Source organism: Bidens hawaiensis, unplaced genomic scaffold (assembly GCF_021521415.1).
Source record: "Bidens hawaiensis isolate Kalapana, Puna unplaced genomic scaffold, B.hawaiensis_p1.1 tig00055209_1, whole genome shotgun sequence".
Classification (NCBI taxonomy): domain Eukaryota; kingdom Viridiplantae; phylum Streptophyta; class Magnoliopsida; order Asterales; family Asteraceae; genus Bidens; species Bidens hawaiensis.
In genome coordinates, this window is record NW_027506327.1 from 11,415 (window position 1) to 25,000 (window position 13,586).

Consider the following 13,586-nt stretch of genomic DNA (forward strand, 5'->3'; position numbering starts at 1 on the left):
TGTTTGTGTTTAGTTAATATTGATGGTACAATTAAATTAATAATTATTTTAAACAAAATGCATTATTAAAGTTTAAACTGTGAAACCAAACTGGAAGAAGACAGTTGGTAACGATTTGGCATCAACTTTCAATGGTTCAGTTTTGTTTTGGACGACAAAAAATCGCTATTAATGGTTGGACTCACAAGTTTAACTTAAAAACCATCAAAACTGACATCGAACACCCGTACGTAACATATTAATTCAATTAAATTGAAAAAAATTATAACAATATCGTCAAATTAAAGAGAATAAAATGCACGTTTTTGTGGTGTAATTTTTTTATAAAAATATTAACGTATGAAAATGTTATAGCTGTTTAAAAATCATGAGTGGGAAGTTACTTAAAATTTAAATTAAAAACATAACATGGTTAAAAATGAGAGACCAAACTTGTAAGTTAAAAGGATTGTGTTTAAAAGACAAGTTTACCCTACTAACATATGTACTTTATGCATTAACATTTGTAAAACTCTTAAAATCAAGTGTCTTAATTTACCGATGTCTCATGTATTATATATAGTATAGATATAGATTAGATATGTTTTATGTTTGTTGTTTAGATTAAAGTTTAAAATTTATTTATTTTTACTGTATTTCATACAATGTAAAGAAACGAAAATAGAAACACGATAATAAATAAACTTAAACACATGGGTGTAGATATCTCCAATTCAGATTTTGAAAGCTAGAAATCGAGCCATTACAACCTCATCTTTTACTTTATCAAACGTTTTTTTTTCGACCACACAAATTAAAACATTGTTTAAATACTCATCACGCATTCGATTGCGCAAAACCGTCATGATAAGCTTCATTTTAGTAAAAAAAAAAACACCTTTCAACGGTTGCGGTTACAACCGGTAAAACCAATGCTAGTTTCAATACTCGATAAAACAAAGGAAAAGTGGCGTCCTTTCCGGTTTACCTTATACTGAAGCTAGCGTTGGTTTAACCACCGCAACAGTTGAAAGGTGTTGTTCTAAAATGAAGCTTATCAATACGAGTTTGCGCAATCGAATGGGTGATGAGTACTTGAACAATATTTTAATTTGTGCGGTCGAAATAGAAACGTTTGACAAAGAGGTTGTAATGGCTCGATTTCTAGCTTTCAAAACCGAAAAGGAGAAATCTGCAACCCATGTGCTTAAATTTATTTAGTATCGTGTTTCTATTTTTGTTTCGCTTACATTGTATGAAACACAGTAAAAAGAAACTTTTGAACATTACCCTTACACCTGAGATTTTGTTCTAGATCCGCCACTGATACAAGGTGAGTTAAAATGTTAACGTACTTTAAAATTATCTACACATACACACGATAATATAAGAATCAATTTTACATTAAATAAAGAGAGGTAAATGAGGAACAATTTCTTTACGGTGAAATGAAGTGAAAAGGGATAAAGTAGATTGTGGGGTGTCTACGTGAAGTTAAGATGTATGAATATATACCACATAAGCCAACCATTACATATACAGTGCATTTGAGCTAAAAATAGTTTGCATTTATAACAACACTTAGACTGAGGGTAATGGGGGGTGAACGGGGGGCGCGACCGCCTACGTGGCTCGCGAACACCGCTACACCCCTCAGGTAAGCCGGGGCGCGGTTGGCCCCCGTGGCTGGAACCGCGGGGCGCAAAAGAGAGAGAGAGAGAGAGGAGTGTGTGTATGTTTTTAGAGAGAGAGAGAGGAGTGTGATATGTGGTGGTGGTGGTCCGGTGATAGGTGATGGTGGTGTGATCTGTGGTGGTGGTGGTCCGGTGATCGGTGGTGGTGTGATCTGTGTGTATGTTTCGCTGAAGGTGAAGAAGAAGAATATTAATATTAATATTAAAATTAATATTTAAAATAAATAAATAAATAACTGGATCAAGCCCCTGATCACCTGACCACTACACCCTCTGAGGCTTGGTTGAGGGCTTGATCCTGTGCCACGTCAATGCCTACGTGTCGGGTTTTGCTTGGCTCACTTGGGGCTCAACCAAGCCCCATTACCCTTAGCCTTACAATGTGTTAACTGTTAATGACTTAATATCTTATTTTATAAATATAAATACAAGATAATAAAACGCATCAACTCTTATTTCTTTGATAATTTGTTTTCTTTACTTTCTTCATAGACATACCATTATAATTTTATTAGTTGCATTAACTTTTTTAGGATGCCATACATGTATTGGTATCTAAGATTATATAAAATCATACACGTATTAATATGAAACACAAAAAATGGGAAAACTATATAGTTAGTTTGCTTGTTAATCATCTCAGTTACATTTGTTGTTAAGGCTTAAAATTAAATAAAAGGCAACACTAAATAAAGTTTAAAACTAAAAATATTAAAACGACTCCCTCATATTTTTCGACAAGCCATCCTGACGTTTCAAGATCTCGCAACTTTTGATGATTGATTTGAAAGATCGTTGGAACTACCACATATTATACATATGCATTATTATTACTATATATGATCACGTCATCAATGTTCTCGAGACTCATAGTTTGACTTAAACGAGATTCAATTATATTGAATGAATCTAGAAAATTTTAACTAAACTTATTTTTTAAGAAAAATTTTCCAACTTAATATATCAAATTAAAAACTAGAATATAACGTTTGTAGCTTTATATTTTGTTCAGCATTGATCCTATTATCATCTTTCTTTGAACTTACATAAACTAATCAACCCTGAAAGAAGTCAGGACCATGCAATTTTTCTCTGAACTTATCGCTAGGGATGACAATAAAACCCGAACCGATGCGAAAACCCGAAACCCGACATAAATGGGACGGGTAATACTCGACCCATTAGGGTTTGGGATTAGTTTTGAAATTTTTCACGGGTTTGAGATTTCTAATATACCCGATTACCCGACCAAATTACTCGATAAAATAAACTCATTTACCCGATTATATGCCCGATGCACCCAATATAGCTTATTATATTAGATACATACTATATTCCAAATATATTATTTCTCGAAACTTGTTTATGTCAATTATTTGAGATATTTTATCTTTATGATAACCATCTTTGTAACCGATTAGTTATATTTTTTCAAAACTCAGTGGAAAACCCGACGAGTAATTACCCGACTAAAACCCGACAGGTTTGGGACGAGCTTTAATAACCGGGTATGAGTTTGGAAATACCTAAACCCGACCCATTACCTTCCCTACTTGTCGCTACAAATAACTATACAAACATTACTCTAAAATTGTACATTGGTGTGCATGTCTCGTTATACGGATTATATAATTACAGAATTACACTACTTATTCACACGTTGCTTGAAATAGGTTATGAAAAGGGATCGGGTTTGACCGAACCAAAATCCGGTTTGTATGTGAGATGCATTGCAGCCTCCCTACAAATACAAATATAGTGTGCAAGTCTAGTTATCGATCAGAGTGTCTGTGTGTGTGCCATTACCATTACTATTAGCAACAAACAAACACTGTAGCCGCGGACTGTTATTGTTCTCTTCAGGTCAAGTTCACCATTGCTGTCTGTGTCTGTTCACTCGTCGTAAATCGTCGCAGTTGCTGCAGGTATTTTATTTTATCTTGTTATTATTGTTTGTTTTAGGTTAGAACTGGTGGATGTAGGAGGTTGCTTGTTGTTAGATCCATCTCATTCCTTTTCAATTTTCACACCATTCATTCATTCATTAATTAATTACCTGTGTGCATTATATTATAATAATCGCGTTAGGGCTAATTGTTTCAAATTAATATCCAGGGCTTCAGATGTTGTTATTGTTGTTGTTTAGGGTTTACTCATCTAATCTAAATGATTTAGGGCTTTTTTTTTATCTATTTCTTTTCTAGGGTATTTAATACATCATTTATTCTAGGTTTTTTTTATCATTGCTTTCAGTTTGCTTTGTTACTGTGGAGAAGATACATACATGTATGGCTTGATATGCTTTTTCTTCTTGAATATATTAAGACCGTGTTGCGTTTTTGGTTGTTTTATTAGTTTATTGATTGTTCGTATCTCACACGAAATACCAACACCTCAAAGATATTGGTTGAAAATAACTGCATTAAGTCATTTATGATAAAACTAAGTGAATAAATTGTTTTTTGATAACCAAATCTTACATGGGATTTGCTGCTTCATTAGACAATGTGTTCGATAATACACATACCGACTCATTTGTAAATTAGGGCAATGTTTTAAAAATGCATGTGTATGTACTATTTGCATCAATATAAACCGTAATTTAAGTTTTTTTGATTTTATCTGTTTGATTAGCTAGTTAGATGGAAACCGGAGGCAATTCATTAGCATCTGGTCCGGATGGAGTGAAGAGAAAAGTGTATTACTTTTATGATCCAGAAGTAGGAAATTACTATTATGGGCAAGGTCACCCAATGAAGCCACACAGAATTCGCATGACGCATGCGCTTCTAGCTCACTACGGTTTACTACAAGATATGCATGTTGTAAAGCCTGTTCCCGCTAGAGACAAGGATCTTTGCAGGTTTCATGCAGATGATTATGTTTCCTTTTTAAGGAGCATTACTCCAGAAACACAACAAGACCAGTTGAGGCAGTTAAAACGGTTCAATGTTGGTGAAGATTGCCCTGTGTTTGATGGTCTCTATTCATTTTGTCAGACTTATGCCGGTGGTTCTGTTGGTGGGGCAGTTAAGTTGAACCATGATTACTGTGATATTGCTATAAATTGGGCAGGCGGGCTGCATCATGCTAAGAAATGCGAGGCGTCTGGTTTCTGTTACGTTAATGATATCGTGCTGTCAATTCTTGAACTTCTGAAAGTGCACCAGGTTGGTCAACTGTTATTATTACAAGTTGGATACACTATATGTGTGTGTGTGTGTGTACAGGGAGATATTCATGATAAAACACATTAATACTGTGATAACAAAAAGAACAAACTTGAATTGTTTAATGTTTTTTTATTAACGGTTCTGCTTTTAAAAACTTTCATTTCTTACATACAAATGTCTATGTTATGTACATAAAAAACCATAAAAATAATTTGTTAATATGTTTTTCTTTCCACTTATAAACGGTGACCTACACGTGCTGGAAGTATAAGCTACAAGATTTGCACGTGTGTAGGTTATATAAATGAACGGATTTTTTTAAGTTTCTTTAGAATATCAGTAACACTACCCAATACACACACGCATATGTATATACATATATTTTGAAGATGTGCGTACAAAGTGACCTGTTCCACTAAGGTCACCGAAATACTGCAACAACTTTGTATACACTCGGGAAACCATTTGACCCGTTCCATTTTTAATAAAACACGACCCGTTTCTGACTTAATCGTGTGTTTATGTGTGCAGCGTGTGCTATATGTAGATATTGACATTCATCACGGTGATGGTGTGGAGGAAGCGTTTTACACAACCGACAGGGTCATGACTGTTTCTTTTCATAAATTTGGAGATTATTTTCCTGGTACAGGTGACATAAGAGATATTGGTTATTCAAAGGGGAAATATTATTCTTTAAATGTGCCTCTTGATGATGGCATTGATGATGAAAGTTACCAGTCATTATTTAAGCCGATAATTGGCAAAGTTATGGAAGTTTTTAGGCCTGGTGCGGTTGTGTTACAGTGTGGTGCAGATTCTTTATCGGGGGATCGATTAGGTTGTTTTAATCTCTCCATTAAAGGCCATGCTGAATGTGTGAAATATATGAGATCGTTTAATGTGCCCTTGTTATTGCTTGGTGGTGGAGGCTATACAATTCGAAACGTTGCTCGTTGCTGGTGCTATGAGGTGCTTATTATGTTTCCTAATATATTCAAATAGATAATAATATGCTATTAAGTATTAGTTAGAGAAAACTGCACAAAGGGTCCATGTGGTTGACCATGTCGCAAGATTGGTCCCCAAGTTTTAAAATTTGGAAACTTAGTTCAAACATTTGTGAGAGGGTTGTACGATAATCAAGTGCCATTCATGTGATGATAATTGTGTCTCTTCAAATTCGGAACCCTGATCAAATACTCTTTCAAACTTCGAAACTCCTAACATCTTCAAAACTCCAAACGTCGACTTCATCTCCAAATTTGTAATGACACAATTACCCTCACATTAATGGCACATGACTTTTTCGTTAAAAGCTAGCTGGAACTAGCGGCTGGGAGTAAACATGCAACCCACTTGCAATTGTTTTGGACTAAGTTTGCAATCTTTAAAATCTGGGGACCAAACTTGCAGTCAAAACTATAGGGTTCATTTGTGCACTTTTCTCAAAATATTAAAACTTTTATTTGTTTGTGCAGACTGGAGTTGCTCTTGGGGTTGAGCTGGAAGACAAAATGCCACAGCACGAGTATTATGAGTATTTTGGTCCTGATTATACACTTCATGTTGCACCAAGTAATATGGAAAATAAGAATTCACGGCAGCTGTTGGAGGAAATAAGATCAAAGCTTCTTGATAATCTTTCTAAACTTCAACATGCACCTAGTGTGCAATTCCAAGAACGCCCCCCAGATACAGAATTCCCAGAGGTTTGTTACCAACTTTATGTCAAGTACATAGATTTATTATCTGCACTCAAACATAGATAATATATAAATGAATTTAAATTGACTTTTTCCTAGAAATGAAATCGATACTGTTGAAACCATGTGAAAAATATATGACTATATATAAAATAAATATATATTTTAAAACACAATGTTTATAAACCTATAAATATAACATAATTATACAACAGTTAAGTAAATGTTTTAACTAAACTTTTAGAAAATTGATTATGGAAGCACATAGTTCACTACAAGCACGTGATCTTACTAATTTAATAGTTCGGAGTTCAAATTTTATATCTCATTAATATAATAAAACAGCCAAACGGAATAGATATGCTTCTAGAAACATATAAATCTGTCATTATTAAGAAACAAATAAACTTAAATTTGTACTATCTGTGATTGTAGCAGCATTATGCTCTGGGGAGATTTTCATACAGAAATTTGTTATATATGTTATAATTACATCGAATTGTTTGTTTATGTTTCAATTTATTTGCTTACTACTTTTTCTGTTCTATGAATTTTTTTTCCAGGCAGACGAAGACCAAGAAGATGACGATCGAAGATCAGATGATTCTGATGATGAAAACGAGGGGTAATCATTCATTTCCTAAGACAACCAAAAATAACTTTGTTTATTGTTTTCCTTTTATATTTCTTCTTTTGTTACCTTCATTTATTCGTTCTCTTAACAGTAAGCCTGTTGTTGGACGTGTGAAGAGGGAACTTCATAATGTCGAGTCTAAGGACACAGTAAGTGCAATTTTGATCTTTAAGTGCAGCTAAACAGACTTTTTATCATATTTTAGGTGAATAAACTATGCATTCATATTTCTTTTCTTAATAAATTAACTTAAATCCCTATTGATATTCCCTTGTTGCTATTATTGAGCTTACAAAAACATATATTATGAGTTTTAGCTACAAATATTTTCTTACTTTTGTGATGGACCCTTTATCATTTGATTATACTATCATTTCTTCTAAAAGGGATCTGGATTGGTATTTTGAAATTATTTATCTGGTTATTGCGACTTCAAATCACAATTATCAGTTTTTATATTTATCTGGTTATTGCAACTTTAAATCACAATTATAAGTTTTTAGTGTTAGATGAAAACATTATATCATATTATTCTGATATACATGTGTTTTCAGGATGCCATAAAAGAAAGTGAACGCGCCAGCGCTAGTACTAGAGAGATGGATGCATCATTTGCTGAAATATCTTTAAAGGTAATATAAATAAATAATTAAATAAGTAAACAAAAAGTTATATAATTTAAAAAAAAACATATATTGTCATTTGTCAGGCTTCATATTCAGGTCCGGTAGCAGCAGCAGAGGTGAAAGTAGAACAAGGGAACTCAAACAAGCCAGATCAGCCTGCTTCTGATATGATGCCATAATCCTCACCATCAACATTTGGCTTTAATTACAGTTAAAACCCTAATTATGAGAGTTTTATGTATTATTTTGTAGATGGGGATCATAATACTTAAACATGTCATGTTGCTTTTAATTAAATCGACAAACATCTATGCCTATGTGATTCTCAACGTTTTTATTTACACACATTTACCTTTGAAAGAAAACTTAATTCGTGAAACTCAACCTTAACTAGCAACATACCTGCCATCACTACTTTCTTAGGGTGGTCAGGAATTTTACCATAGGTTCACAGGGGTTTCTTTTATTTGAGCTCGGGTTCAAATCCCGCTCATGTGCCATATTTTCAGGTTATTAGGCTTAACGACATTAAATCCCACTAAGAATGTTTCAGGGGTTTAACCAGTGTTTGCCGTTTAAAAAGAATAGCAACATACTTTATGACTTGTTCCAGAGATTCAAGCGTTGCTCTATTCTTCAACTAAAAGAGGCTTAAGCTTCTGATCTCCTTAATTAGCTTATAAGCTGGACAACTTTTATTATTGAAAGTAGCATCGTTTCGTGCACGCAACAAACACCAACAGGCTTTAGGTATCACCATGTTGGAATACTTTTGCAGTCATAAGAGGAATGCTACCACTGAGTAACAGATTGCCAAGTGATCGTAGCCATATAACACGAGGTGAATACTTGAATGGCAGATTCCTACACTTCATTACATATTTGACACCAACCTAGACCTATATCGAATTTTCTTTTAGCAAGAGCATCCTTTGTGGGAATACAGTTCATTTCGGCCATCCACACGAAAATGGTAGACTCTTTTGGGCACCAATCTACACCAATTCAATTTGTAAATTTCTTTGGAATTTACTTCGCTGGCACATTATGGATTTAAACCAGAATGACCCGGTTGGGCCTCCAAGTGACCCATTTAACCATATTGAGAGAAAAAATGATTTGGCTAATGAGGGATCATTATGTGTAATTTCTTTATCGTATAAAATGGTCGCAGGCTTGTAACCCGCAGGTATCAAGGTGTGTAATACATAGTTGACGTTTCAATGTGAAAAGAATTTGAACAAGAAAAAAACATAACTGTGATTTTTTTTCCATTCTTTCTGATTTCCTTTCAAATATGGATCAAGAAAAGAACATTAAAAACAAGAACTTCAAGAATAAATAATAAGCAGTAGTGTAAACTGAATGAAACAGACAAGATATATCCTAGGTTCATTTCCCTGATGCTGCTTCTTCAGGAGTCCTCGTTGTCATCTGGTCAACCGCATGAACAACACTTTGCAGTTCTTCCCATATGGCTTTGTATACCATCCTCTGTCTGTTCACAGCAGATTTCCCCTCAAAATCTGCAGACACGACATCAATGCTGCAAAACCACAATCTCAAGAGTTATTTTTGATGCAACCGCCTTCTAAATCATTTACTAAGGATTCATATTATTATTGCAATAATTTCTTAGACTCAAGTAACGATTCATCACTTAAGAATTTAAGAATAACGACTTCAAACAATACTAGCACATCCAAATACTACCATCTACAAGCTTTAATATTATAGCTGATTATAGATATTCAACTTCGCGTAATTACTTTCAAAACACACATCCAAAATCTAAACACCCCCTTAGTGTGTAGTGATGAATATGATATATGTGGAGGAGATCCACAATAAGAATTAAAGTTGAGCAATAACCGAACCGTTAATTGAAACCAAATGGATGAAACCGAAAACCAATTAGCCGAAAATCGGTTATCGTTCTTGTTTTTGTATCCTCAGTTAAACGAAATTAACCAAATCGAAAAATTCATATTTTCATATACTTTTATTAGTTATACCTTCATTTCATGTTTTATACCTGCATTTCATGTATTTCCAAGCAAAAAAGTTTCGCTTTGGTTATTAACCGAACCTACAACCTAACTAGATAAACCAAACCGATTAACCAAAAAACTGTTTGGTTAATAATATAAATAAATTAACCAATTACTTAAGTTGAGACTAATAACCGAACTGAATGCACACCACTAATAAGAATGATGTCAAGCGGGGCAGGACCAAGTAATTCTTTCTCAACAATGCATACGGGTCAACTGATAAACGAGGGTTATGCCATCAACAATGAAAGATTCATTTAGAATGTTTATTGACATATAGACACATGCTTTCTCTATTACTCTATGAGAAGACAAGTTATGTAATTATCATATCTAGAAGGTACTCCAAGTCTCGATACCGTTTTTCTTTCTGCTTTAGTTATGAAAGAGCTTTAAAAAAATACACACACACAACTTCTGATTAATAATTGTGATACTACTCCAAAATTTTAAATTATAAGACTTGTTATTATGGATTCACACATAATTTTAGCATTAGGTTAGATAATGAACACGCCCTGCTTGCGGTGCGCGCATATAATGTATATATGTGTGAACCCTCGAGTGGGCAAAAGTAAAATTGCACTAATTTTGACGTTATTTTACTAATCTCGTGAAAATAACGTTAAAAGTGGCGGAAGGTTAATCAGGCATCATGTGGTGGCGTTGATAGCCGAAAGACAAGGGCACATGCACCAATCAGCCGGTGTCCCGATGATTGAGTGCTATGTGCCTTATGTCCAAGGCTTGATGCAAAACTACTATCGAGCCGGGGGTCTCACCGGAAGCAGCCTCTCTATCCCTATGGGATAGAGGTAAGGCTGTCTACATCTTACCCTCCTCTGACCCTACCATAGCATTGCTATTGGTGGGATATACTGAGTACGATGATGATGATGATGATGTTAGATAATGAACAAGCTTTATGACTGACTGACTGACCTAACATGCCTTCCATCACCATAAGCATCCTTGACAGTAACTAATTCCGCATTCAGTTCTTCCTTAATCTGCAATTACCTCCATCATTTTGCTTTTTAATTCAATAATAATAGTAATAAACTTAGGGTTTGAGTTGGTAATCATATAAATTAATACTATTATGGAACCTTAGTCTCCATGGATTGCATCAATGGGGAATCAATAGGTCCGGTGCCGTTAGTAACTCCGGCAGTGATGCTCCGGCGGCCAATCAAGGGTTTGATAACCCCAAAACTTAGTGGTGACTGGTAGGATTAGGAAAGAAGCACGGGGAGGAGGTTGATAATGGCGAATAACGTTGCATCTGAAGAGACGAGTGGTGTAAGCGCACAGTGCCGTCATATTTGAACGGCTGAGCATCATCTTCGCCATGGCCGTAAGTAGTAGTGGTAGTAGTACTGTGTACAAATACAGCAAATGACGACCACCAAACCTATCGATTTTCACTTTACTCCATCATTACTCTTTTTTTTATAAACATTATATTTACTTTTTTTTAACCGTGAAATAACGCGAACACCTTACATTGTCTTTGTTAATTGTTACCGGGTCATCACCACCACCGCATTCTGATTCTGATTCAAGTTAACTTATCTATTCACGTGAGTGCTTTCTTGTATCACACTGTTAGCCTCAATCTATTTCCTTAGTATCTCCAAGCGCAATACTTAACATCTTATATTGTTAGACAAGTGAATCGGTATATGTTTACATGAAATTCTATAGTTCTTTCAAATTGGTTGATTACTATCACATGATTTTTATTACATACAGATGTAATAATGTAACAGACAATCATAGATCTTGTTAGATGGTGTCATAAAACATACAATGCTTTCCTGTCAATGTCTTAACATTTTATGATCATCGTTTGAGTACCTGGATAGATCTTTAGATATTGTAATATCATTCCCATCAATAGTTGTAATTATTAGATTTTTTTTGTATGTATTCTCATAGTGTGTTGTCATAAAACACTAGTAAATCTTTGTCATCCTCACATTCCATGTTACAAAGTCACCTATAGACAACATTATAGGCTTATTGATAACCATTAGAGTTAGTTGTTGACATTGTTATGGTTTTCACATAGTGAACGTATTATTTTAGAACCACAAATTTGGATCTGATGATATGCTAGATCAATAATTCACAATCTCTTATATCACTTGTTAGACTTAATCAAGATGATTCTAAATACACAATCATGTTATAGCATAATAATTGTGAAATCAATTGCATCATCAAGAGTATTGCGAATATCTAAGATGGATATAATGGAATCGTTAATTACAATAACAATGAAATACAAAGTGGTACTCCGGATCATTCAAACCCTGACCTTCTGGTAGTTTGCTTTGAGACATATACACGCAACCGTAGTCGATAGGACGTTCAATTATTCAGTTTTCTATGCAACTCGGATAACTGTTTTTTAAATTTCAATCGAATAACTCGGATAACCTTTTATTTTCTTCAATCACTTGTATTCGTTTCCATTTGATTATTCGGGTTAAACAAAACATCCAAACGATTGTATGTTCCCAAATTTTAGGTCCACATACATTGACGATTAGAAGACATGGTTAAATAAGAAGGGCTCTAAACTTGTAATCATATATCAAGAAACGTATCATACAAGCACCAATCTTTTATTATTACTATTATTATTATTATTAGATTAACAAACAACATATACATACATACATAAACCCTAATTCACCGTCAAACTCTGATTACTAAGCGTTGACGTGGTGTAATTCTCTATCGTTATCGCCGATAGATTCATTTGATTATGCATACATACGTGCTGCCACAACGACGACGGATAATAATAATAATAATAAACAATAAACTTCAATCAAAACCCACATTTCAATCGGTTCAATTCCACCCTCCGATTACCAATTATTCATTCCGATGGATCTCGTTTTAGGGTTTTAGTCAGATATGATAATGGGATTACAGTCTGCTGGTCAATCATTACTTCCATTTCAATTTGGTCCTGGAACAACAAGATTAATGCATTTGATGGACGCACCAGCAACAACTCAAAGCTTCATTCTTTGATTATTATTATTATTATTATTATTATTATTATTATTATTGTTTAGAAGAATTTCACAAGTTTCAGTGATGGATGACGTCATCACTAGGGTTCCACCAGCAGCAGCAGAAGCTTCGACTCCTAAGCACCTTGTGTTTCAACCTTATGCACCCACAACACCAACAACACACAATTTGGGTGTTTTTTATAAAAGACCTGTGAGTCTATTTCAGTCATCAAAATCTTTACTTTTTATTAATTAAGTTGAAGTAATCAAGTTTGTTAATTGATAACATTTTTGCAGTTGGTATCAAGGTTAACCAAAGATATTGTTGGGACATACAGAATATGCAATCCACAGTTTAACTATTCACAAGAGTTAAACCCGAAGCGGTTCTTAACAACCCCGTCTGCTGGTGTACTGAATGACGGTTACGATAATGAAAACTCTGACCTCATTTTAAGTGTTAACTGTCCTCTGGTTAACTCAGAAACTCACAGAAGATATGTTGTAAAGGACATGCTCGGGCAGGGGCGTTCGGGCAGGTTGCCAAATGCTGGGTTGCGGAACTTGATCGTTTCGTTGCTGTCAAAATCATTAAAAATCAACCGGCTTATTATCAGCAGGCGTTGGTTGAAGTTTCCATATTGACAACAGTAACTTTTTTTTATCTTGTCTAATGTTTTAACTT

The 13,586-nt window shown here is 34.4% G+C and overlaps 1 protein-coding gene and 1 pseudogene across 2 annotated transcripts; one reads left to right on the forward strand and one right to left on the reverse strand.

Annotated features, from left to right (window-relative positions):
* The first annotated feature begins 3,460 nt into the window (after positions 1 to 3,460).
* Positions 3,461 to 8,126, forward strand: LOC143617525 (histone deacetylase 19-like). The gene is made up of 8 exons (XM_077090053.1): positions 3,461 to 3,598; positions 4,308 to 4,843; positions 5,378 to 5,818; positions 6,328 to 6,558; positions 7,116 to 7,177; positions 7,278 to 7,335; positions 7,741 to 7,818; positions 7,896 to 8,126. The coding sequence occupies exons 2-8, from the start codon at positions 4,316 to 4,318 to the stop codon at positions 7,989 to 7,991; spliced, it is 1,494 nt and encodes a 497-aa protein (XP_076946168.1). The 5' UTR covers positions 3,461 to 3,598; positions 4,308 to 4,315; the 3' UTR covers positions 7,992 to 8,126.
* Positions 8,127 to 9,195: 1,069 nt separating this feature from the next.
* On the reverse strand, positions 9,196 to 11,274 carry LOC143617531 (protein BOLA4, chloroplastic/mitochondrial-like; annotated as a pseudogene). The gene is made up of 3 exons (XR_013150852.1): positions 10,976 to 11,274; positions 10,809 to 10,876; positions 9,196 to 9,358 (listed from the first exon to the last, which is right to left on the reverse strand). The product of XR_013150852.1 is annotated as a protein BOLA4, chloroplastic/mitochondrial-like (transcript).
* Positions 11,275 to 13,586: the final 2,312 nt, after the last annotated feature.

Coding starts and splice junctions, on each gene's coding strand:
- LOC143617525 (XM_077090053.1), top strand. CDS start 4,316: ATGGAAACCGGAGGCAATTCATTAGCATCTGGTCCGGATGGAGTGAAG. Junction 5,819..6,327: donor CTCGTTGCTGGTGCTATGAG/GTGCTTATTATG, acceptor TTGTTTGTGCAG/ACTGGAGTTGCTCTTGGGGT. Junction 7,178..7,277: donor TCTGATGATGAAAACGAGGG/GTAATCATTCAT, acceptor TTCTCTTAACAG/TAAGCCTGTTGTTGGACGTG.